Source organism: Cervus canadensis, chromosome 4, assembly GCF_019320065.1.
Source record: "Cervus canadensis isolate Bull #8, Minnesota chromosome 4, ASM1932006v1, whole genome shotgun sequence".
Taxonomy (NCBI): domain Eukaryota; kingdom Metazoa; phylum Chordata; class Mammalia; order Artiodactyla; family Cervidae; genus Cervus; species Cervus canadensis.
The window spans coordinates 60,172,788-60,199,933 of record NC_057389.1 but is presented as its reverse complement, the minus strand read 5'-3'; the positions used below and the strand labels follow the sequence as shown (position 1 = coordinate 60,199,933).

The following is a 27,146-nucleotide window of genomic DNA, read 5'->3' as shown; positions in this document are numbered from 1 at the left end:
CTGAAAACTGAAGAAAAAGCAGCAGAACTCAGAACTACAGTTTTAACATTAGATGTGAGAGGCAACTTCCTAGCTGGGCTGGCTGTTGGGCGCCAGAAAATACTGAGAGCATGTAGGGCCCTGTGGGGCTCCTGGGCACAGGTCTTTCTGTGTCTCCTATTTCTTTGATTATAGGAAGCAGCCTTCATTCAGCCTCCATAACCTTCCCTGGGTTCCAATGGGCTGATTCAAGCAGTAAAGTCAATTAGACAGGAGGTGATGCAAGACCAGGGAGGAGGTCTTGGGGCAAGGTCCTGTTTCCTCATCAATGGATAGACAAAATCTGTCGAGCTGTTGTGCAGATACTGAAAGCCCCTCCAAGTGGGAGAAGTTGACGATTAACAATGATATGCTGCCCACAACCATGTAGACCCCAGACAAACTGGGCCTGAAGGTTGATGATGCTGACTCCTACTTACCCCACCACCAACCCATCAAAAGAATGTCCACGAGCTGATCATGCCCTCTTTGAACAATTACTATAAAACTTCTCACTATCTTCTTCAAGTTGGGACACACCATTTTGAGGGTATTAGCCAGCTGTGACCTCCTCTGCCTGGCAAAGCAATAAAGCTATTCTTTTCTACTTCACCCAAGACTCTATCTCCAAGATTCGATTTGGCACCCATGTATAGAGAAGCTGAGAGTTCAGCATCAATACTAGAAAAGACAGGGGAAGGATCTTTCCTGAGAAACTCTTAGAGATGGTACAGAAACCCAGGCTTAATGTGTGGATTTCAATCTCATCTCCCTCTTTTTAATTTTTCCCTTCCTATGGACAGTCATTACCCCATACTCCTGAGGTTGTTTTGGCATCATAGAGATGAGAGATAAAGCAATTAAATAACTTGGCCAAGGTCATGAGGCAACTGAGAGATGTGAAAGGAAATATTTAGAGGTACTAAAGAATGACTCCACCTTCTACCATCCCCTCAGGGGCCACATCAAAGAAGAGATGCCAGAAAAAACAAAGAGAGAACACAAAACTCAACCATTTGTTTTTGACTTCCTAAAAACATTCTTGAAACCAAATCCCATCAGATAAGACACTTTTGACTTGCAAGAATGGGTTTGCTGTAATTCAAACAGCCAAAGGCTGGAAGAGGCACAGCAAAATCAGAAAGAGAGTGAGTTAGATCCTGGTCTCGCAAACCTTGGATGCTCACACCCAGTACTGGTCACAGGTAATGGGGTTGCAAGAGGTCATATTTAGGGAAGGAGAAGCACAGGCAGAGACTGCTGCATCCCCAGGCAAGTTCTGCTCACCACAGCACTTTCCTGTCTCCAAAGTCACTTCTGGGTCCTAGGCAGGAAGAGGTGATCCTGAAACCCTTGGCAGCTGGAGCTCCACAACAAAGAGCACCCGTGTCTTGCTACTAATGAAGCCCATTCTGAAACCAGTCTTGTAAAGATGTCTTCTGCATGGAAGGGAAATGGTTGCTGGGCAGATTCGAGGAGAGAAGCCTTGAGAGAACAAACCCATCACAGGCTTTCTTGACATCAGAAGGTCATAGAATGACATCTTCAAATTTTGTGTGGCCCTGAAAGGGGCCAAGGAGGGGTGGTGAGAGGATGAGTGAACCAAAAAGTGTAGGACTTAGAAGAAAGAGGACTCAGTGTGACTTGAATGAACATGTGTAGCATGTCACAGAGAAGGTCTCAGAACATCTCTCCTTGGCTACACCGAGGGTGAGCATTGCTGGACAACTAATTAAAAATAGCAAAACCCCAGAGAGGTAGATGCCAAAGAAAGAGACACACCAGGAACCACCTCACACCCATACAGTCGTTCATAAGCCCCCATCCCAATCCTACTTTCTAGAGTTGAGATACAATCCCAAAATAATAGAATTTACCTGGAAATGACTACACTAATGTTTATATTACCAGAAGAAACCAAGGTTCAAAACAGAGAGGAGGTTGAAAATAAAGTATCATTAACAACAATAATGTCACATTTTTTTATACACCTGTATTTGTGAGATGATGAAATGTCATTTCTGTAACAGGCACAGACACAAAAGTGCTCCTGACACTGTTCAGAGCCACAAAGTATCTCATGGACAGAGTGGCCTGTGAATGCCACTCCCACCGCATGCAGCTTCAGAGAGGGGCAGCTACCAGGTTAAGGAAGGTGGGTAGATGGACATGCCCCTCCACCCTCCACCTTGACAGCCAAATGGCCAAATGAAAGCTGCTCTTCATTTCACCTCTGACCCCTCTTGAGCACCCATTCCTTCTTTTTTTTTTTTTAATTTATTTTAGTCGGAGGCTAATTACTTTACAATATTGTGGTGGTTTTCAACCTAGATGTCCCTCAACAGGTGAATGGATAAGAAAGCTGTGGTACATAGACACAATGGAATATTACTCAGCCATTAAAAAGAATGCATTTGAGTCAGTTCTAAAGAGGTGGATGAAACTGGAGCCTTTTATACAGAGTGAAGTAAGTCAGAAAGAAAAACACCAATATAGTATACTAACACATATATATGGAATTTAGAAAGATGGTAGTGATAACCCTATATTCAAGACAGCAAAAGAGACACAGATGTATAGAATAGTCTTTTGGACTCGGTGGGAGAAGGCGAGGGTGGGATGATCTGAGAGAATAGCATTGAAACATGTATATTACCATATATGAAACAGATCGCCAGTCCACGTTTGATGCATGAGACAGGGTGCTCAGGGCTGGTGCACTGGGATGACCCAGAGGGATGGGATGGGGAGGGAGGTGGAAGGGGGGTTCAGGATGGGGAACACATGTAAACCCATGGCTGATTCATGTTAATGTATGGCAAAAACCATTCTCTCTTCTTCATCCCAGTTGCCACAACCTCAGTTCAGTGCTCACTGCCTGCCACAAACTATTGTGAGAGCTACGTGGAAAGAATTGTCAACTCAAAGGAAAAAGTCAGCCTTCCCTTGGCTGATTCTGCTCCAGGTAGAATATTCTTCATTTAAATGTTTCATTTCACATAATGATCCTGGAGCTCTATCAGTGCCCTCACTGCCCGTAATATGCCCTTGTCCTCCAGGGAAACACAGATCAAATCTGTATTAAATAGTTAAGCACCCTATCCTAATAGAGGATTATACTCTCCTGCATTAAAATATTGTTGGATATGTACTAAATTAACTACAGATGTTCTGTCTTATCACCAGTAGGTAGTTCCTACTTTCCTGCATGCTTATATAAAATATTTGCTTTAAGTCACAGCATAAATTGGGTCTCTGACCAAGAAGGGCAATCTCAGAGCCTCATGGTAAGAACTGTGCCCAGTTAGTACAAGTAACAGATGCCTTTCTTGCTACAGGCTTCAAAGGTGATATTTCTTAGACAATAGCTAAACGATACTAGAGACTGAGAGGGCAGTTCCCAGACTCCGATGACTTCATTAAAGCAAACTGTTGACCCAAGGGTCAGTGGAACAAAAAATAATTATACAAGACTACAGGAACTAATGAAGGATATATATAATTTTGATCATTGGTTTTAGAATATTGCTGGTATTATATTTTATGGTTCTCTTTTCTGATAATCATATAATAAAATCCTTATGCTTTCTTCCTGACCTCCTCACTATTAACCTAATGGTTACTTTTACAAACATTTGGAAATGAAATACTTTCAAGTGGTAATCTTGTTCTCAGCAGCCTCTCAGAATTCTACTTTTAATGCCAATTCAGTTACTTGCATAGGTTTGATAAGACTTTGTTCCAATTTTCACTAGTAAGTGACTGAACAAATAAGTGGCACACCCAAGGCCATACCTGGCGAGTCATACTTGAGAATGAATCTCATTTAATCAGATGTGACAAGCCCACCATGAAGCAACAAGGGTTGTACTTTGTTTAAAGAACTACAAAGCCTTCTCACAGAAAACTATAGGCAAATCACAGAAATGACTTCCTTGCATCGGTTTCCTTGTCTCAGAACAGAAAAGTAAATAACAGCAATAAAGAATATATTTGAAATAAGAGGTTATGGAGACTTCCTAAGAAGGGTCTTAACACATCTCAAAACAGAAGTTAATTTTATGGATTTTGCCGCTTACTACACAGGGCTTTGGGTTTTCCGACCAAAGTTCAAGGAGGCTTGTATAGATTAGTTAACATTTCTTCCTGGAGTTCTATAAATGATCAGGTCAAAATGCAATGAGATCAGCTTTTTGGTAACTAAGAGTAATCTACGGAGATGATTTGTGACCCCAATATTTCACGGTTTACAATGTCCTTCTACATCCTGGGTTAAACTTCCCCCAAAACCTTGTAACACAATATTCCTTTGGTTACCATGAACAAATTTACACTTCAACGTCTTCATCCCTGTGCCTTGGCGAAGACAGGACAGCTTAGGAAGAGGCAAGTGGATAAACACTCACATCCAATTCATCTTCCTCCATCACAAGTAGCTTCGGGCTTTAGAACACACGTGTGTGCAGGCATGCATGCACTCACACACAGATGTCCAACATTGTTCATGGTACAGCTAGCTACAGCTGAGAAAGCCCAGCTCCACAGAAGGCAAGCTTCTATCTAGGTTTCATTACAGAAGGCTTTTAAGGGACTGAGCCCAGTGCGACAACATTAATTTCTACATCATGAAAACATTCAGATAGGCCTGACCTTTCCCGCCCCCCTCAGCCATGGAAAGGGAACCACAGCCCCTGGGAAGTTATTCTCCTTCCATCCATCCCTTGGCTCTGTGCCACATGCCTGGCAGAATATATTCATAGAGAAATGCTTTTGCCAGTAGTGGGGGGCCTACTGTTCACCATCATGACACCTCTGCAGTCTATGTTTTGAAATCTGGCTTTCAGAAGTTCAAAGGATTTAGAGATCAGAGTTCAAGGAAGACCAAGGCGCACCCAGGGCAGGCCTGGTCTTAACGCTGAAACCCTGCCCTTCCTACACCATAGCCAATTTGACCTCTAGAAAGAACCTAATGCGTATCTTGGTCTAACAGAATTATTTTCAAAGACGCCCAGTTCTTTTTCTATCAAATGGAGGTTGAAGGTGGTTCAATTTGGAGTTCCTAAATGAAACTGGAGTACTTGCCAAGCACACCCATCTCCCCAGCCCAAACTAGATCGGCTCTGTTAAAGGCTGGGTTCCTGGAGTCTGGGGCAGCCGTTGGCACATCAGGCCACCCTGACCACCCAGTCCCCCGTCAGCGTGATGTCCACTCACCATTCTTTTCTGCCTTGTGTTTTGGCGGCTCAGCCTCTGGGAGACATGGACACGGCCCGTCACAGAGGGTGGTGAGACTTTTGCCGGTAGAACAAGCATGGAACTCCAACTTGCACTGCAGAAGACAGACAGAACAAGCCGTAAGAACACTGCCAAGTAGACCCCTCCTCAGCCTCCTTGGGAAACAGCCAGTGCCCTTCTAAACATGATTAGGCTCACAGAAGCAGAGACAAAGTAAAGGGGAGTTCATCTCTGTTAAAGGTCTCAATGATAGAACGTTAACTAAGAAATGGCTTTTTATGTTTTCCCAAATGCTTAAGATAAACGTCTAAAAACACTGCATGGGGAGGCTTACTTTTAATAAGTGGTAAACTCAACCATAACTGTCTATGCGAGTATCAGTATGAAATTTAACACCTGTGGTCCACAAACACGGAGGGCTGCAGGCTGCTCCGCCATGTCCCCTTACCCCCACTACTGAGGCTCTGTCTGTGCAGCAAGCCTAGACCCGCTCAGCTGCTCAGGGAGCAGGGAGGAACAGTAACAGTCTACTTAGTAAGTCTGGATGCTCTGTGTGAGGCCTAGCCCTTTCCCCGGGAGCAACTGAGGAGCGATGCTTTTGCTTCAACCATCCAAAACCTAAGTTTGACACAGTCTTTCCCCCAGAGGACACCTGTGGCTGTCTAGCCTAGGACTGAATGGAAACACCCACCATATTCCAGGATTCAAAATTGGAAGCCCCAAACACATACATCCTCTTGGCAATCCCTTCATCTGTAGCAATGGGAGTATTTTGGCCACTCTCTGCCAGCTGTTTACTCTTAAGTCTCAACTGATTCAGAACAAGAGGATAGAAGGATATCATTTACAGATGTAGGAGACCACAACAATGAACAGCATTTTATTATCTCTACATTATGGTTTAAGAAAAGGAGACTCAGATGCTAAATAACTTGTGAAAGATCATGACATTCACAACCCAGGATTCCAAACCCTTTCTGACTGACTCCAGGGCCAAGCACATTAACAGTCCCCATCACTGTATCTGTCACGTGAAGGGCCCGAGAGAACAGACGGTCTGCATTGCACTCCATGTGTGGTTAATTATGCAACTGTGCTAGGGGCCTGGGTCTCAGTTGTCTAAGGGTTTCCTCCCTTTTTCACCTGTAAAATTCTCTAGATCAAGGCAGTATATAATCAGTCTTTGCAAAGGCCCACGGGCCCAGAACCACGTTGGTATCTGCTGCAGGTTCAAAGGAAGGGGAGGTAGGCAGAGGGGACAGAGCACCCACTGTGCGTGTAGCGCTTATCAGGTGCCACGAGGAATCTTTTAAAGGGAAGAAAAGAGGAGATATGGTCCTTGCCCTTGGAAAACACAAATGCATACTTTTCAAAAGGCCACCAGTGTTTGCAAAGCAACACATGAGTGCAGATGAACCCTGGCTCCTTGTGAGCGGATGGGCTGTTCAGTCCCCACACCGATTACACACCAAGGGAAGGAGAGAGGGTTTCAATCTGCACACACTGGAGTCACTCTCGTGTAACTCCTCCTGTCCCCCACACAGTCACCTGAGACCCTGCAGAGAAAGCACAATGGACAAGCCAACAGGGGCAGGCTTCCTCTCAATGCAAGGCTTCCTTCTGTGCACATTGCTGGGTGTTTGGTACATGCCCGGTTTGGTGGCAGGCATGTTAGGGGCCATGTGAAAGGAAGCCATGACCCAGGCCACAAATGTCAACTGACAATGAAGAAGCAAAACATGAGCACAGACAAGGAGCAAAAAATGAGCAACCTTATAGGGCCAGGTAGACGTGACTATAAGGGAAGGAGGAATATATGTGTGTGTAGGGATGCGGCACTACAGAGCCTCCAGGTATGGGACGTGCCTACAGGTGGTCCAAATGGACAGAAGGGGTGCCAGGAGGAACACTGTAAGTTGGCAGGTGGGTCCCCAGGGTGAGAAGCTTCTTTGTAACTAGCACGGCCTGTGTGCATACGCCCAGGGCTAGAGGTGAAGACCAGGCTTCCCCGGTGGCCCAGCAGTAAAGAATCCACTGCAGTGCAGGAGCCATAGGAGACACAGCTTCTATTCCTCGGTCGGGAAGATCCCCCAGGGGAAGGCATGGCAACCCACTCCACTATTCTCACTTGGAGAATCTCATGGATGGAGAAGCCTGCTGGGCTCCCATCCATAAGGTCGCAAAGAGTCGGACACGATTGAAAAGACTCAGCACAGCACAGAGGTGAAGACCACTATGGCCAGCTCTACTTTCTGCTCCTCCCCTGGGCAAGCTCCCTGTAACAAGCCTCAGGTTCAGGCTAGGGATTCTCATACTATTTCTCAACAGAATCCCTAAAGCTAATTTAGAGGAACAAATAACATTTTTACATGAAAATTTATAAAGTCAGAAGTAGTACAGTGACTCGCTCTAAAGCCTTATCATACTGTGACTGCAACTGCCTGCTTGTGCCTGTGATGGATGGTAATCCTCTTCCTAAACATTCTCTGGCCTTCCCAAAAGACAAACCTATACTTTGCTCAGTGCCTTATGTCATGAAAGCTGATGGGGATAGCATCAACTGTCCATTAAAGCTCCATGGTGACAGCGGTCCTAGCCATATGACTGTCTTTGGCCAGTGGATTGTGAGTAAGGAATGAGATTTCCCAGCTGGCACTTGTGATAAAGAACCCCTGCCAACGTAAGAGACACCAGAGTCTCAGGTTCAATCCATTGGTCGGGAAGATCCCCTGGAGAAGGGCATGGCAACCCATTCCAGTATTCTTGTCTGGAGAATCCTATGAACAGAGAAACCTGGAGGGTTACAATCCATACAGTTGCAAAGAGTTGGACACGACTGAAACGACTTAGCACACATACACAAGCCAGGTTTGAGCAATAGTCAAAGAACCACTGCCTGGTTTCACCTCCTGCTATTTCCATCTATTATGGAAATAGCACATGCCCCATAAGGGCTGCTCCTTCGGTCTGGGACCCAGACAGCAGAGAACATGGAACAGAGCTGAAGCTAATCCACAGCTCATACACAACACGGACAAGGAACTAATGCTTGCTGTCAGAAGCCACTAGTATTTGGGAATCACTCATATAATTTATCAAAAGGTGACTTTCCACTAGACCCTAAAGTATATAATGACAGGGGAAAGTCTTAGTCACAGTCTTATCCCTGACTTGATATGATGAAACATATATGGCCCAGGCACATAGCAGGCGTGCAGTAAATAGCTGCTGAATGACAAAGGCAGTTGGAAAGGGGGGTCTGGTTCGCTCTGTAGCTCTAAAGCTCTGTTCCAGCCACCAGGGGCCACAAATCTGCCTGCACAAGGAGTGCAGGTGCCGGAGCTCAGCATCCAAGGTGCTTGTCGTGAACCATCACTGACCTTCCATGCTGCTGTCCTCTTTCTGAGCTCCACACTTAACGCTCTGCCTTTCAGCCTCCCTGCTCATGCTAGTCCATCACTGGAGTCGGAATCCATCTGCTTCCCAGATACCCAGAACAACTGCCCCTCGATATAGCCTCAGCGGGCCCAGGGACTCCAGCACACTGCGATTCCAGCACCACGGCTTCCATCGCGGGCCCCGGCATCCTCACCTCCACAGCCGCCCAGAGTCTCAGCGTGCGCGGGCAGCCGGGTCTCTTCCCTGACTCCAGGAAGGGGCCACCAGAGAAAACAATATTTATCTGCAGTGGTGAAAATGCATGCTTCAAGGACACAGATCTGCCTTTTATCTTCCAGAACAATATGTGGCATTTAAATGAAGCTCAAAAGGCTATAATTTCATTTTTTTATAAAGCTCGAAATGTGTTATTTAGAGATATGCAATGTATCTGGTAAAAGCTACTTTAAAGAAGTGGGGGTGTTGACAGATACCATCAGGACAGGGGTTCCCTCCAGGGAGGAGGCCGAGAACGGCATCAGACAGGAGCCCACAGCAGCCTCGCGAACACTGGGAATGGTTTATTTCATAAGCTGGGTGTTGGATTTTAAGGCTTTTTTAGTAAGCATGGCAACATATAAATAATACATACATGTCTATATGTCAAGTACATTATGATAAAATATGAAACACAGTTTATAGACTTCTATCAAGGTAATGACCAACTATAACCATGTCTCTGGAGGAAGCTGGTTAGGAGGAGGAGGTGAGAGCACTGTGTGGTGATGCCCCCCAGGGATTATCTCTAGGCAGGGACATCCTGTGGCCTGTAACACAGGCACCTCACTCATGCTCCCTCCCTGCAACTCCTCCCCAAGTCACAGCCCTGAGTTACCCACCAGTCACTTACCTTGTCCCCTCTCCCCCAGGTCCTTATTATGGAAGAAAAGACATAGAAGCCAGAAGGTGATCATTGTGCCAGCTTTACCCAGGGGGAATACAAAACCCTCACAGCCCAGGGCTTCCCATTAGACTGCACTGTGCACCATACCTGGGACCTTCACTCCCCCACTCCCTCTTCCAGCCAAGAGACCTAGGAAAGTTCTGGTCCACAGACCACCAATCACAGGCAGAGACAAAATGTGGACGGGGGTGGACCAGGCAGAAGCATCCTGGGTCTGTGCACACAGAGATTCTAGAGACACAAGGCAGGTATATACCAGCCCTTGAGTATAGACCTGCCAAGAGAATGGGAGTCAGGAGGAACAAAGGCACATTACTTGGCCAATACAGGGATTCTGCTCCTGGCTGTAAAGATGAACCTGATCCAAGAGATGCCAGGCTCCAACACACCAGGGAATGTGCAATGTTCCTGGGAAAGGGGCAGTGGGAACAGAAAGCAAGGGAATGGAAGGATCTTCCTGCGGGTATGTGGGAAGGGAGGAATAAATGCCCTCCAACAACACAGGGACATCACTAGCTCCTGCCCCACCTCAGGACCACAGAGCAAGTCTCAGCACTCCCACGCCTTCCGCCTCACAGTGTTCTCCCAAGCAGGAGTCGAAAACTGGCAGAATTATGGATGATGGATGGTGCTTTCTCAGCAGTATGCACTTACTCAGGAAGCTTGGGCCCACGTCTTCCATATGTGCCTTGCAGGTCCAGAGGATCCAGGCAGCCCAGCCACGTCCCACCCCATCCCACCTCAGATGGGCTGTTGTCCTGCTTCAAAACAGGATCTGCAGAGCTCCAAGTTAAACAGGGTGGGCTGTGAGTCTACCGCTTAGAGTCTGCAGCCTGAAGGTGGCTTCTATTAATAAAAACAAACTGAAAAATGACATTCTTGGAAAGTGACACCCATAATTTCTCATTTTAGGGAAAATAATTTTGGAGTTGGAGGAGAGAAGAGGAACAGACAGGTATAAATAAAGTATATGGAGTGGAGAGCAACTTAGTCAATCCAAGTTCACAAAGAGCTGAAGACAGAGGGGCTCCCTGGAGCTTGTCCATCACACGGGGAAAGAACACAGCTTAGTAAATGTAGAGTGACCACCAGAAGGTCACCAGGGCCCAGCTGGGAGAACCTTTGCAGTCCTGGCCAACACTGGGAGCTGGTCTGAGCAGAGAGGACTCACGACTCTCCCTCTGAGGGGTAAAGCTTCACACCTAGTACTGCGGGTTGAATTACACCCCTCATGTTGGTCCCTCATGTTGGACTCCTAACCCCCAGGATCTTACAGTGTGGCTTATTTAGAAATACATGACAGAGATAATCATGGTTAAAATGCCGTCATTAGAGTGGACTCTAATCCAATATGACTGGCATGCTTAGAAGAAGGGGAAATTGGACACACACAGAGGAAAGATGATGTGAGGAGTCATGCAGGGGAAGGGGGCTATCCACAAGAAATGAATGAGGCTGCCAGAAGCTAGAAGAAGCAAGAGACAGCTTCTCCCTGGCAGCCACAGAAGGAACCAACCTTGCTCACACCTTCATTTCAGACCTACACCTCTGGGACCGTGAGATGATAAACTTCTGTTGTGTAAGCCACCCGACTTGTGGCACTTCATTACAGCAGCTCTCATAAACTAATACACCTTCCATCTAGATTTTTAAAAAGAGTCCCTACAGGATGGATCACCTTGTCTTAGGTTCAGAAAGTACAGAGCTTGTGCCAAGATGGCTCAAATCTCCTAAAAAGAAAGAAAGAAAAACATGGACCAGCAGCCTCAGGATATGGGGCAGTTGGACATAAAGAACTTGCCAATGTATCAGCTGAGACTTGGGCCTAGAAAAGAGGAAATATGAAAAATTCATGGCTTTATATTTATTTCATGATAAAGCAACTAAATAAGTCATCAGCCTTAACTATTGAAAGAAGCAGAGTCAAAGACGTGGGAAATAAGTTAAAGACTTTAATCAGAGTAGCAGAACCCATATTTCTACAAACACAAACAAAAAAAAAAAATACAAACCCCAGAAGCTTCGAGACCCGACTTGGTAGAACACAAATGTCTTTCTCAATCATCACAGTAAAAGAGAAGACGGAAGAAGAGCCAGAGATTTTCACAAATGGTCAGAAATATTCAAAATGTTGACCTACTTAAAAACAAACGTGCTAGCAGATTTCCTAACCAATCTTCCTTTCCATTTTACATAACACGCCAAAACGTCGGAATGAGTGAATGTTTTCCCGCAAATGGCCAGTAAATCTCTCTCCTCTGTGATGAGTAAAGCAAAACTAATAACCTCTCTCTGGTTCACTGCTCACGCAGGCCTCTGCCAGGCACATTCTCCACCACACTACACTCTTCCTATTGCCTCACCCGCTTTGGGTATTATTTTTAACATTTTATTTAAATTGCTTTCTCTACTGTATTTCATCAACCTCTCATCTATTTTTAAACCAGACTGTTGACAGTTCACAGTTGACAATTTTGTTCACAGTTGATGAATTCTGATTTGTTTTTATTCCCCCAAAATCATGTCAAGGAAGTGGGGGTGGATAATCTTCCAGCTCTGCTGGCTTTTGTAACTGGGCGCCCAGAAAGAGGCAGCTGATGGCACACGTTATCCCAGGGTCAAGAAACAGCCATCCTCTCTGCCCAGGATGGGAATGTTTCTGGTCACCTGGATGGAGCAGCAAGAAATGAGGGGGAGGGGCTCTGATCTCATACCAATTGGAACTTTACCAATCATGCGTGCATGTGTGTATTCCTTCTTGCATACCACAAATTCCCGTCATTGCCTCTGGGGAGTCAGGGTCCACTCTAGGCTCTGAACCAATGGGACAAAGGGCCTGTTCTCATGATGTTTACGGGGCAGGTATGACGAGGGCTATGGAGGATACACAACAGAGAGTGAGAGATAGACAGTAGCCGGGAGGGGATGGTACATTATATGGGTGACCAGGAAATCAAGCCAGATGACACCTGGGCAGGGAACAGAATAAAGTGAGCCATGTGGCTATTGTGGAAAAGGGGTTTCAGGCAAAGGGGAGCGCAAAGGTCCTGAGGAGGAAGAGGCTGACAGCTCTTGAGAAACAGCCAGGAAGACAGTGAAACTGGAGAGGCGTGAACAAGGCCAAAATAGCAGGAACCAGCTCCACTGGGCTGATGGCGGGCCTCCGCGAGAGCGCCTCTGTGTGCAGGACTCAGCCTGCAGATCTCACTCTGTCTCTGTCTCCTTCTCTCACATACACACCCACCCACACACATATACACTCACTATAACACACTCTCTCATACACACTTTTCTTTTCTGAACTAAGAGTTCCAAAGAAGGCAGAACCTGAAACTTTCAAACCAAGTTGCTAAAAATACGAAAGAAAAGCTCTTCTTTACAGAAGAATGCCAGCTAAATAAATTTAGAAGGAATGCTGGAATTAGCAAATAATCATTTTGCAATCCTCCCCCCGCCCCCACCTCCAGTGTAATAATTGAGTCAGGAAGGAATCATTTGATGTTTGCTAAAAATATTGGGTGAAAGTCTCTGGGGATATGACATTCACACAGTCTCCAAGTGTCACCCCACAGAATACCCAATTACAAGTGTACATTTTTCAATAAACATTTGGCAGCTACCTCCTAACAAAGGGACCAAGGGGCCAATTTAGTGCCACTAGGAGTGGGACCACCTGGCATACATCTCCTGAAGTGCCTCAAAAGGAAACAATAACAGTGCCTTTGAAGTTTCAGTGCCAACAAATGCCTAACTTGAATCTATTCATTAGAAACCAAGTCTAAAATTGAGGACATTTTATAAGACAACTGCCTAAATGCTCAAAACATTTAAACAAACAAAAACCCCTGGAGTAGGTTCTTGTTCTAGAAGAAATTAAACAGATGAAACAAAGGCAGGGAGTGAGACTTGATTGGTTCTTGAATAATAATAATTATACAAAGCTATAAAAGGCATCCTGGGAAAATGCTGTGATTGTAATGTGGATTATATGTTAGGTGATGCTGAACTATTGCTCTCGTAGGTGTAATAATACCTACCAACGTGCTCATATAGGAGAATGCCTGTTTATTTTCTTATGGGTGAGATGTCACAGTCTCTACATAGTGTTTCTAAATGGTCTAGAGGAAAACTGTGCATGTGTGAAAAGGAAGAGAGGAAATGGGGCAAAATGTTAATAACTGTCCAACCTTGGAGAAGTGAAGTAAAGGAGAGTGAAAAAGTTAGCTTAAAGCTCAACATTCAGAAAACTAAGATCATGTCATCTGGTGCCATCACTTTATGGGAAATAGATGGGGAAACAGTGGAAACAGTGTCAGACTTCATTTTTGGGGGCTCCAAAATCACTGCAGATGGTGATTGTGGCCATGAAATTAAAAGGTGCTTACTCCTTGGAAGGAAAGTTATGACCAACCTAGATAGCATATTAAAAAGCAGAGACATTACTTTGCCAACAAAGGTCCATCTAGTCAAGGCTATGATTTTTCCAGTAGTCATGTATGGATGTGAGAGTTGGACTGTAAAGAAAGTTGAGTGCCGAAGAATTGATGTTTTTGAACTGTGGTGTTGGAGAAGACTCTTGAGAGTCCCTTGGACTGCAAGAAGATCCAACCAGTCTATCCTAAAGGAGATCGGTTCTGGGTGTTCATTAGAAGGACTGATGCTGAAGCTGAAACTCCATACTTGGCCACCTCCTGAGAAGAGTTGACTCATTGGAAAAGACCCTGATGCTGGGGAGGACTGGGGGCAGGAGAAGGGGACGACAGAGGATGAGATGGCTGGATGGCATCACCAACTTGATGGACATGGGTTTGGGTAGGCTCTGGGAGTTGGTGATGGACAGGGAGGCCTGGCGTGCTGTGATTCATGGGGTTGCAAAGAGTCGAACACGACTGAACTGACTGAAACTTGGCGATGGGTACACGGTATCTATTGCAATATTCTTTAAACTCTTCCATACGTTTCATAACTAACCTAGATAGAATGTTAAAAAGCAGAGACATTACTTTGCCAACAAAGGTCCATCTAGTCAAGGCTATGGTTTTTCCAATGGTCATGTATGGATGTGAGACTTGGACTGTGAAGAAAGCTGAGCACCAAAGAATTGATGTTTTTGAACTGTGGTGTTGGAGAAGACTCTTGAAGAGTCCCTTGGACTGCAAGGAGATCCAACCAGTCCATCTTAAAGGAGATCAGTCCTGGGTGTTCATTGGAAGGACTGATGTTGAAGCTGAAACTCCAATACTTTGGCCACCTCATGCGAAGAGTTGACTCATTGGAAAAGACCTTGATGCTGGGAAGGACTGGGGGCAGGAGGAGAAGGGGACGACAGAGGATGAGATGGTTGGATGGCACCACCGACTCGATAGACATGAGTTTGAGTAAACTCTGGGAGTGGTGATGGACAGGGAGGCCTGGCGTGCTGTGACTCATGGGGTCGCAAAGAGTTGGACATGACTGAGCGACTGAACTGAACTGAAACGAACAGCTAGGGGAAAGTAAATATAACTTGCTTTACCCAGCAATGTTTGAATTCTTTGAAGAAACCACTCTTACCTACTCCCCTTAACTGCTCCCTCAGTCCTGTACTTTTTCTCTTCGCCTGCCCACTAGGGGGCAAGCTCTGGCAACAGAGAGAACTCTGCACTGCCGCCTACAGGACCTGCCCGGAATTGCAAAGAATCGACCTTTATCGAGGCTAGGTGAGACCCCTGACTGAGATTTTCCTGAAGCACACACTCCCCTCTTCATTGACGTTCGCAGTCACTAGTGCAGTGAGCAGGCTCAGCACAGGCACTGTGAATTGCAGCACTCTATGTCTTACTCTTTCTTGTTGCATAGGGGGAAACTGAGGCTGGAAGAAGTCATGCATCTCGTGGGAGGTCATTCTCTTAAATAGTTTCCACCCCCTGCTCCTGACCTTGCTGATCTTGTCAACAACTTAGCAAAGCCTTTTAAGCAAATGAGGATTCCAGGATTCTGTTTTTAGGGGCCAAACTGAATAAAGGTTCTCTAATTTGCATAACAAAACCAGTGGAAGGTCCTGGGCAGGAAACCCCAAAGGAAAGGGGTGAAGTTTCCTGAGGGGGCCTGAGAAGAAGATGGCCCTCTCCCCAGTACCTCCTCTGAGCTGGAATCAAACCAGCAATCTAAAGGTAAGCTCACGCTTTGGTCACCTGATGCAAAGAGGTGACTCATTGGAAAACTCTGACAGTGGGAAAGATGGAGGGCAGAAGGGGATGACAGAGGATGAGATGCTTGGATGGCATCACCAACTCAATGGACAAGAGTCTGAGCAAACTCCAGGAGATGGTGAAGGACAAGGGAAGCCTTGTGTGTTGCAGTCCATGGGGTCACAGAGTTGGACACAACTTAGAGGCTGAATAACAACCCTAAAGGCAGGAGTTGTGACAAATTACAACTCTAAGCCAACTCCTACAGCCTTTGCCTTGCTTGGGGTGTAGGTGGAGATGGCGGGGGGGGGGGGTCAGCCTCCAGGGGTTGCACCCCCCCTTCCTGACCCAAACCTGGTGAGGAGATCCGGTGTCACCTCACATGCCCTCAGGCTGTCTCCCCTCCCCACCCCAGCCCCCAGTGGTCCAGCTTTATGCTCCCTGATAATCACACCCCTGCGGCTTCCTGGACTCTCATCAGCAGCTTCTCACATCTGGGTCTTTCTCCTGCTGTCTGCCCTGCATGGGGTCCTCTTAAAGCTAAATACTACTTTAAAATGTCAGATTTCTGTGGGATGTTTCCTCTTTCTGGGATTTGGAGGATACAGCGCAGATGAGGAAGGCCTTTCAGAGCCCCCAGGCTCTGCTTCCTGTCAGCCTCATGGGGAGAAGCCAGGCCCATGGGAGGAAGGACCAGCAGGTATGCACAGAAGAGGTAGGACCACGCACAGCCCGGCCAATCACAGTCTGGGAGCAGAAGGGACCCCAGATCGACAGGGGCCCTGGGCCACTCCCTGCATCACCTCGTCTTCCCCCGGCCTCTGCTCACATGTCACCCTCTCACTGAAGCCTCCTCTCAGTACACTTTTAAAACCAGAACCTGGCATTCTGGTCCCCTTACACTGTTCTATGTGGCCCTTTTAAAATATGAAACCTGTGTGTGTGTGTATGTGAGTGTTAGTCTCGCGGTCACGTCTGACTCTGCGACCCCATAACCTGTAGACCCCCATGCTCCTCTGTCCAAGGGATTCTCCAGGCCATCATCTTGTAATATACTGTTCAAATTACTTTTTTTTTGGCGGCATTCGGTTTTTCTTGCTAGAATGTGTGTTCCGTGAGGACAACTTTATTCACTGTCATATCCAAAGTTCTAAGAACAGTACCTGGCTCATAGTAGGTGCTCAATGAAAATAAGCTGAGTACAGGGAAATGAGGGAACAAAAGCAAGGGCCTCTGCGTGGAGATGACCGGCAGAGCAGCACCTCCTCCCCAGCCCGGGGTCTTGACTCCGAGTAAGAGCTCAGATAGTCGACAGGACCCATGAAGGAGGCAAAACTCATAAAATGACTGAGGTCAGGTTTCCAGCCAGCCCTGTAGGAAATGGGTTCCAAGTAGAAATGAAACCAACTGGTTTAATAAAAATGAAGAGGCATGCTACTTCCCACACCTAAGCATGAGAAGGGAGCCTCAGCCCTGCCTTCTTGCTTGCCTGGCTTCATGCCCCCTCCAGGCAGGCCTCCCTGGGCTCCCACCTCTGTGCCCTGTGCCCTCTTCCTCACTGCCCTGACCAGAGGCATCACAGCTACCTCCTGAAGGACATGTGCCCCAGCACACAGCAAGCACTCACTATCTGCCTATTTATTTATGCCATGCACCTCACATAACACTAGGTGAGAACTGGTATTGGTTTTACAGACAAAAAACCCTGCAAGCTGGAGAAAGCAAATGATGGCCTCAAGGTCACCAGGCTATCAATGGCAGCTTCACTCAATCCAGGTCATCCCACCTCCCCCAGTCCCCTGCTGTGTGTGTGCTTCACAGACCCCCACAGCCAGGATGCTGGCCAAGGCGTGCTGGGTATCCCAGGAGGGCTGGATGCAGAGGGAGAGGACAGCAGGAAGAGGAGGATCCACAGTGCGGGAGATGGAGAAATGGGGCTCTGTGAATCTCTGGCCACTTCTCCCTAAATTATGCCAAACGAAACCCTGGCTCCTCAACTGCACTGCTGATAGGGATGTTATTCAGAGTCACTTTAAATTATTGCAACTAGCTAAGATAACGCACAGAAGACAAGCTGGTTAGCCAACAGACCTGGACAAGATGATGTGGGCACCTTTCCTTTCTATTCCAGAAGCTGAAGGCACCCAGGCTTACCTCCCCTGGAGGGATTAGGGCATGAAGCTATTCCAGGTTAACTGAGTAACCATCGAGGCACATAAAGGGCCTCTCTCCAGCAAAACACTTTCAGAGGCTGGCAGTCCAGACTGGCCCAGCCGAGGCCTCCAACAAGAGATCAGGCCTTGGAACCTGACGCCCGTTTGGCTGAGAAGCTCCTGGAGAGCAACAACTGGATGCAGCTTATAGTCACATCCCCTGGGGCCAGACAGACGCCCCCTACCTGGAAAGTAGGGAAAGAGGGGTGCTGAAATAATGAACTGATTCTCCTCCCAGGAACGCTAGGTCAGGATCAACCACTCCCACCTTACAGATGAGGAGAAACACAGGTCAGGAGGGTGAGAACACAGGAAGAATGAAACGGGAGAGGAAGAGTCAGCAGTAGAGGAGGCTCGGCAGAAGCAGAGGCTGGAAGCAAGTGAGGAGAAACAGGAGGAAGAGGAAGGGGCAATGTTGAAGCAGAAACCTGCAGGGAGGAGCATGGGGTGGGTGGGAGCAGGGCCTCCTTCAAGCATCTCTCGGGCAGCCTGGCTGGCCTGGCTCTGACAGCTCCAGGAGCCCAGATGGGAGGGCCAGCACCTGCTTAAAATAAAATGCTCCTACTGCTAGGAATGCTCTCGGCGGGTGTGCCTGCCTCCCTAGCTGGCCTGGCTCCCTGGGAGGCCCTGCTTGTGCTAAGCCACCGCTCCCACTCAAGGTCCCCCTAGACTTCTGGGGCAGGGTCCCCCACATGGGACTCACGGGAGGGGATGGGCAAATAGAGTCGGGGTGTCATCTGATTTCTCTGATGACTCTCACCTCTCCCGCTGTGATGACAAAGCAGCTTCTGCTCCCGGCTCTGCCTCCCTCGCCCAGTGTAAACCTAGAAGAGACTCTGCCACTCAGAACTCTGGCTGCTTCCTGGAGATGAGAGCTGGAGCAATGTGCATAACCTGTCCAAGCCTCCCCTCCTTATCACGAAACAGAAAGAATCCCCCTCCCGCAAGTGTCAGGAGAGTAGAAAGGACCACTCCAGGATCCTGGGCGCTGGCAGCACTCCTGGCACCTGCCAGGACAATAAATCTTCTCTCCTGCCTCCAGGAGCTTCTCCACGCCTGAGTGAGTTCTGTCAAATGCAAATGTGTTCGTGATGCTCCACCCAGCTTACACCCCTTCCTTGTTCCCTGTCATCCTTGGATGAAAATAAAGACTTGAGCACAGCAGAAAAGGCCTCTGGTGATCTACACAGCACCCCCACCACCCCGGCTCTGTCCCACCCTGCTACCCCGCCCCACCCTCAGCCCTTGGCTTCCCTCCCCAGCCCGCCTACTCTGCTCCAGGGTACAGACCCCAGAGTCTACAACCCACATTCCACTGGGGCCCCTCCTTCCCGACACTTTGCTCTGTCTGCAGCCCCGCTAAAGCCTGTGGCAGGCGTCCCCGGAGGCTGCTGACACCTGTGCCACCCCAGCCCCGATCCTGCAAACCAGGATGGTCTCTCTCATGAGCTCCACAAACTGGGTGCTTTCATTCACCGGTTTAGCTCCAGTACCTAGCAGAGCATCTAAGAAGCAGTAGGTACTAAATAAACAGTAGATGGATGAATAGATGCTTGGACAGATGAATGGATGGATGGTGGTCCTCCTCCCTATCCCCCCCATCACTCCCACTGCCTGCTGAGCATAGTTAAGCTGCCACCTCTCATCACACAGCTCCAGGCCTTGATGCTCCCTGGCCCCATGAACATCAGGCTGTCCGGGTCTACCAGATGCAAAGCTTGGGAGGAAAGGACCAAAGCTTGGTTCTTTTTCCTAGCCAGAGTGCTCTCCCTGCTTACTGGGGAGTCAGACCAAAGAGCCCCAAATGCTTCACATGTTCCCCATTTTCTCCACATGCCCGGATTAAAGACAAGCCCTTACTTCTGAGGCCCATCACCTCTGGTCCTGATTTTTTACTTTTTGGCAGATATATTTATTTATTTATTTTTAATCGGAGGATAATTACTTTACAATGTTGTGCTGGTTTCTGCCATATGTCAACATGAATCAACCGTAGGTACATACGTGTTCCCTCTCTCTTGAACTATCCTCCCGCTTCCCACCTCATTCTATCCCTTTAGGTCATTACAAAGCACCAGGCTGAGCTCTCTGTGCTACAGAGCAACTTCTCATTAGCTATCTACTTTACACATGTATTTATTTCAATGCTACTCTGTCACTTCATCTCACCCTCTCCTTCCCCCATTGAGCCCATAAGTCTGCTCTCTATGTCTGCATCTCTATTCCTGCGCTGAAAATAGGTTCATCAGTATCTGGTCCTGATGTTGCTTCTCCAGTGACAATGCCCCAATCCTTCAACCTCCATTCTCCACCCTGCTCCCCAGGTCCTGCATTACTCGGATGTTCCTCTCATCTGAATGTTCTCCTCTTTTGCTATCCCAGCCTCCCTGTTCAGGCCCAAGCTCCTTGAACATGCCCCAACCATTCCTGCTCCAGCAGAACTCCTGCTCCAGGCACATTTCCAGTCTCCACACCCAACCTCCAGATCCCAGGCCAGCTCCTCTTGTTGCTCTGTCCCCCTAATGTGTTCTTCCCACTAATAATTTAGCTGCTGGACTTCAGGGCTCTTGTTTAATATACCTGAGCATCCTTCAGAGAAGAGCTACGAACACTAAGTTTATTTATATCCTCCACAATGCTGGCAGAAATGGATTATAAAGACTTAATCATATATATAAATCATTTATATACTGTTCACTACAGTTAGTCGTGGAACCCCAGGCATTGTGCTAAAAGCTTTACCTATACTTCCTTCTTTAATTTTCACCCTGGTGGCTATGAGGTAAGAACTACTGCAATAGCCATCTTACATAGGCTCAGACACATTGTTTGCCCAGGCAAAGTCAGCTTTAAGTTGTGGAGCCCGAATTCAAACCCAGGGCTTCTGACACTAAAGCCTGTATTCTCAAGAGTTTAATTATATGGTCTCATGTCTAGATGTTTACCAAGAACTGTGCTGTGACCCACCATGGTGCCTGCAGGAACCACTCTCTTACAAAGACAGCCACACACAGCTGGGAGGCACTGTCTGTGAACTGCACCAAGGTGGTACGGCCTTAGGGCGACAATGTTCCGCATCTGGAAAGACGAAGAGGTGGTGTCCCTCCCAAGGATCTCGGTGGGGCTCTAGTCATGATCCCACCAAACCTTGGCATCCAGGATGGCAGGAATCTTTGACTTTTCCCTCTCTGCTGCTTCTTAGGCACCCAAAGTCATGCCCAATACATACCAGAAACTATTTGTTCAATGAAAGAATACATGAATGACAGAGAAAATAAGCAGCTCCTCTGTCTCCCACAAGCCCTGTCAGATCTATCACCAAAGAAAGAATGAGTTTTTTGGAGAAATGAGGAGAAAAAACCACAGACCTTAGAAGTGGCTACAACAGAGAGAGGAACTCATAGCCACCAAAAGGCCGGGAGGACCATGTCCCCAGTGAGAAGGAAAGTCAGAGCAAGAAGTGTGTATCAGACCCACAACCTCTGCAAAGCAGCCCAGTGAAGCCTATCCTGTGTGGCTGCAAACTAATTTTCTCCTGTTCTGCACTCCAGAGAATGCAGGCTTCACAGGGACTTAATCATTTGGGGCTCAGAAAACAGTGAAGCCACTGTTTTGTTCTGGTTCCCTCAGCAGGAAGATGTGCCATCTCTTGTCCCTGGGCACCTCTGAGGGGTGGTCCCTGGGCACCTGCCTTGTGTTGACTGCATTTCTTTGTCATCACAAACAGACTGTAGAGACAGGCTCCTGAGGCTTGGTTTCTGAAGGAATGACCTCTTGTAGAGCCTCTTCATAAAAGCCCCTCTCTTCATGTAAATACAGAGAATCCACAGATGAGGGAGAAGGAACACAGACAAAGAGAAGCAGCAGATTTCCAGAGTGATAACACTTCTAGGTCACACCCCCAGTAGTCCCTGACATTCTGAAGAATGAGAAAACAGATGCCAGCTAAGCATATCCACAAACTCCTTTCCCAAAGCTAACACTTGCCAAGGTCAAAAAAAAAAGCCATTAACATCTCATCATGGCCTCACATAAGATAACCATCACCAGCCATTCAGCCTCACTTTACATCTGCTCTTCAGCCCAATTTCTTTCTCCTTCCTCCTTTGCTTGCTTTAGAAAATAAATCCCAAATGCCTTTCTGAATAAAGCCTGCATATGTTCCTAAGAGCCAATAAAATAAAGCTATAGATGAAGATGACCAAAAATGTCAAAGTGGACTTTGACCAAGTGCAACAAGATTAAGGTGATATTTTTAAAATGAAACAGTAACTTAAACTTTGAATTACTGCCTGATTTTACTGCTTAGAGATGAAAGATCCTGTAGGGCTGAACGAAAAAGCCATATAACTCAGAGAGGATTTTCTTTGCTTGGCATCACCTCTGTGAGAAATACACTGAAGTAATAAAATGCCCTTGCAAGAGTTCATTCTCTGAAACTGGTGAGGGCCAGACAAGTCTGTCATGTTCCCTTTCTTTTGAGTACACAGGTTTCCCCCAACAAGTCTCATCTCATTTCTTCAAAACCTGAGGATGGAGAACCAGCTAGACTAGGTGCCCCACGAAGCTGACCCTGGCCCCAGTTCAGCCCTGTGATACAAGCATGAGCTGATGCTTCCCACTGCTCATCCCACTGCCAGAAATGTCTAAGTCCCATCAGTCACAGGGACCTTCCCACCTTTTGTTTATCATGAGGCCAAAATTATAACCCCAGTGATCCTGAGATGGTCATGATGATACAGGCAAACTTACAAGGGGAGGTGAGGGGTAGGTATCTGACACTGAAGAGTAGGTACCTGCCTAACTCCTTCGGATGAACAGAAAGAGATGAATCTGAAACCAGAAAGTCAGCCTCGGGGACAAAGGGAGGAGACACATCCAGCACCTGCAAAAAGCACAGGCTCACGATGAGACGCAAGGACCCAACCAGGCGGGATGGCCATGTAGGTAGATCCAAGGGGTAAGCAACTGACATGGCTCCAGGCAGGTGAAAGTGTTAGTTGCTCAGTCGTGTCCGATTCTTTTTGACCCCATGGACGATAGCCCACCGGGCTCCTCTGTTCATGGAATTTTCCAGGCAAGAGTACTGGAGTGGGTAGCCATTCCCTTCTCCAGGGGATCTTCCTGGCCCAGGGATCAAACCCAAGTTTCCAGCATTGCAGGCGGAAACTTTACCATCTGAGACACTTGGGAGGCAGGGGAGGAATAGGGACACAGCTATAAGAAGGCATGCTTGGAGGCAAAAAGCCACTGAAAGTCCTGGTGAAGACTGCAGGGGATGATGGGTTTAAACGAGGATGCATAACAATTATCCAGGAGCTGTGGGAATGGGCCACGAGAGAAGCAGCTGGTACCGCTTTTGAGGGTCCTTCAGCCTTAGATCCCCCACTGGCCATGTGTCCTTGAGAATGGAATGGGGCCAAGAAGGCCCTAGAGTCTGGGTTGGGTCTTAGTCTACAGAGGTCTGAGCAAAGAAGTGCAGCTTCAAAGATCTAGGAGCTCATTACACATTCAGTCCTCAGCTCCAGGCTTCACACAAGCCTTTCCTTCCCCTGATTTCAAAGTTAGAGAGTTTAAACTAGTCTCCTCCCACCCCGACCAAGTTTCTCCTTGCATATTTTGATGTCAATACAGAACCTGTGTTAATCAGGCCAAAATTCATTAACGAAGGCCAACTGTGATCTCTGGGAAGCTAGCTGCTCTCCAACTAGTATAATTTGTGTTTCATACAGCTGAGCGCTTTTTCCAACACTGTAACAGCAAGCTCCAGGGGAGACCTCCGCGAACCAAACAGGACAGCTCCCATCTCGTGGCAGCCCATTGCAATGGGCTCCCTCCCATTTCAAGGAACTCTCTGCTGCCTAGTAAAAAGAAGCACTCCCATGGTGGCACCCTCATCATGTCATGGCCACAGATAATTAAGCTCATCAATTATCTCCCTCCCTCTGTTGCCTTAGGATGGTGCCCATTGCGAGGCTCACAGGAAGCCCATCCATCAGCCACTCAAACCCTTGGGAACCACATGGCTGATGCCCCGGGAAGAGCTGAGTGGTTAAAGCAGAAGCACTAGAATGAACCACCCTGGGTCCCCATTCTCACCGGCTCCAGACTTCTGAGCCATGGGAAAACCAATTATGCCTCCCGTGCCTTACTCTCCTAATATGTAAAATGGGGGCAATAAGTCTTAACTGTCTCAGCGGCTGCTGTAATCCACTTGTTCAACTGAAGTTTGTTGAACACCGACTGTGTGCTGTTTTTGCGTGTGTGCTAAGTCGCTTCAGTCGTGTTCAACTCTTTTCGACCCTATGGACTGTAGCCCACCAGGCCCCTCTGTCCATGGGGTTCTCCAGGCAAGAATACTGGAGTGGGTGGCCATTTCCTCTACTAGGAGATCTTCCTGACCCAGGGATCGAACCCGTGTCTGTTTAGTCTCCTTCACTGGCAGGTGGGTTCTTTACCTCTAGCGCCACCTGGGTAGCCCCACTGTGTGCTTAGCAGTGTTCAAGGAGCCACAGATACAGCAGGGAACAAAACGGGCAGAACTGCTGTCCTCTCAAAGCTTATATTCTAGAGAAGGAAGCCAGGTACTAGGAAAAAATTAACACGAAATGAAATGATGTGTATAAAGTAGAAAGTGCTCAGCATAGCACCAAACACAGAGCATGGGCTTGTGCGTGCTGGGCAACACTGGTTACATTCAGGCACACGTCTCCTCCACCCCGTGCCTGCCCATGGAAGCTCACCAGGCTTCCATTCCTCTGGTGTGACAGGAGTGAACGACGACACAGGAAGAATCTTACTGGGGTCAGGAATGAGGGAGCGCCAGGGAGAGGAAAGGATTCAGAGGCAGACAAACTTGGACTCAAATCCCAGCTCTCGTCTGCTAAGTCTATGACCCTGAGTGTGTCACTTAACCCTCCATGTCTGTCTCTGGAAAGTGGGGCCGATTGTGGCATCTGTCTCCTTGTGCCATGAGGATCAGTCAGGGCTACGGTCAGGGCTCAGCCCCGTGCCTGGCACCAGGTCAGAGCTCACCGCCTCTGCCACCCTCCCCCCGCAACTCGTGCTGACATCAACAGCTGTGGCTGTCATGCTGCCTCCATCCCACTTCTGAGACTGTGCCCAGAGTGACTGAGTCACTTCACTTAAAAAGGCCGTAAATTCCATCCCCACCAGATGGCTTTGCCCCCTTGCACTTGTAACAACAGTGCTGAGCACACAGGTGTGCCTTGAAGCCACAGAGGGACCTGGGGTCTGTGAAGCAGGAGCAGCGCACAGCCTGTAACTCCATGTTCAACTTGCAGTCACAGCAGAGGAGCACCCTCCTCTCCCCGTGAGGCTGGGAGTGGCCTGAGCATCCTTCTGGGTGCTCAGATGTGGCGGGGACACAGAAAACACCTGGGGTGGGGCAGAACCAGTGGAAGCAGGAGCAGTCCAGGGGGCCATTGAGAAGCCACTTCTAGGGAGGGACTTGTCATTCCAGCGGCCTACAACAAGTCTAAGAAGCATTAGCGTGAACAAATGTTCTGCTGAAGACGTTGTAGGGCCACAGAGGAGAAAGTTGTACCACTGGCCCCTGAACCTAAAGCAACAGAACATCTCTATTAGGTTCTTCAGTCTCTCCCAGAAGTTCCCCTTCAGCTGCCATGGACCCGATCTCTGCTTCAGCCCTCCACGGCGGCCCCCACTTCACTCGCTCCAAAGTTTCTCCTCTGACTCCTCATATTCATATCCCACTAAGGAAGCTAAGAGACCCATCATCTGCAAAAGACAGGGGATTCAGACAAAACATATAATTGTCCACAGCACACAAATATTCTGCATTTATTATAATTATAATCAGAACAAAGCAATAAAGCTAGTATTAAGTAAAGTAAAATTTCCTGATATCTACAAGACAGACATCTGTGTGATTCTAACAGGAGGGACCTTTGGCATCCAGAGCAACAAACCATGAGAGGAGGTTACCCATCGGAGGGTTCCCTAAGCAGCACCATTGAGAACTACCCCTACCTGACCCTCACCCCCTCCCCTAAACACGTGCAGGGCAGGTGACAGAGGACAGTGCTTGTAAAGTGGACCTAATGGTAGCTGTCAGAAAGGACCCATAAGTTACTAAAAAGGAAAAAAAATCAAGATTTAAATTTAGGGCCACAACAATTCACCGCTCTCAGGCATTTGGGAGGCAAGAGCAGGAAAATGACATTTCCCCAAGCAGAAGTTCAGCTCCAGTGAGATGATCCCACTTGCCATCTGCAGCAGGTGTAAGCCACTCCCCTCCTGACTCTCCCACACCAGAAGGAGGGAGGTGTGATCAGAGAGAGAGAGATCCATGTTCACCAGGACACTGATAAACGCTTAAGAGTTCCTTTGTTGGTGAGCATTAAGAGCACCTTTGCTCTCTACACTGGGGAGGAAGAACCTCACCTTTCACGTGGGAACAAAGAGGATAAAGCCAGGTGCACAACTGTACAGAAGAATGGCCCCCACCACTCCTGCTCAACCATTACAGAAGTGGACACCTAACGATGATGACAGCAGCAGAAACATGAGGACAATGCCGGCTGAAAGGAGAGCTTTGCACTCATGAGCTCATTTGAACCTCACAATCAACATCCAAGGTAAGCATGCTTGGTTCTTAAAATACCTGCCAATCTGATGAGCAGAAAATTAATTACATCTGACCATTGTTTCATCGACACAAGCCCATCCCTTCCTGTCGCTACAAGGTAGGGCCATTCAGGGCTGGGGGTGAGGGCCTCACAGTCTGGGAGACCTTACTCTAATCCCAGTTCATCTGCCTTTGTTAGGTCTGCTTCTCCCATCTGCAGACTGCAGGCAACAAGACACCTACATCAAGGGCTGTTCAATTAAAGGCAAATGAAGTACAAATGTCACAGAACGGCGATCACAGGGACTCCTCATCTGGTCTTCTTCCCTTTTCCTCACCAAGAAGGCCCCTGCATCTTACCACCCCACTCCCTAGGTTAACCCGTTTCTGGCCAGCTGATGATACCTGAACCCTGTGAAGGACCCAGAGAACTTCTTCCTGAACCCCTTTCCCCTCTGATCCTTTCTGCCATGTCTCCCCACAAGTCATACCCCATCCAGCCACAAGGTTTCTTGTAAGCGACAAAAGAAGCCACCACAAAGATTCTAACATGTCAA

General features: G+C 47.7%; 1 protein-coding gene across 2 annotated transcripts in view; it reads right to left on the bottom strand.

Moving 5' to 3' along the window:
- Window positions 1-27,146, bottom strand: part of SPOCK1 (SPARC (osteonectin), cwcv and kazal like domains proteoglycan 1) — a 562,859-nt gene that overhangs the window by 119,593 nt on the left and 416,120 nt on the right. For both annotated transcript variants that reach the window (XM_043465433.1, XM_043465434.1), the window contains one exon: window positions 5,233-5,347. In XM_043465433.1, coding sequence (XP_043321368.1) covers window positions 5,233-5,347 — 115 coding nt within the window. The remainder of the gene's footprint in view (window positions 1-5,232; window positions 5,348-27,146) is intronic.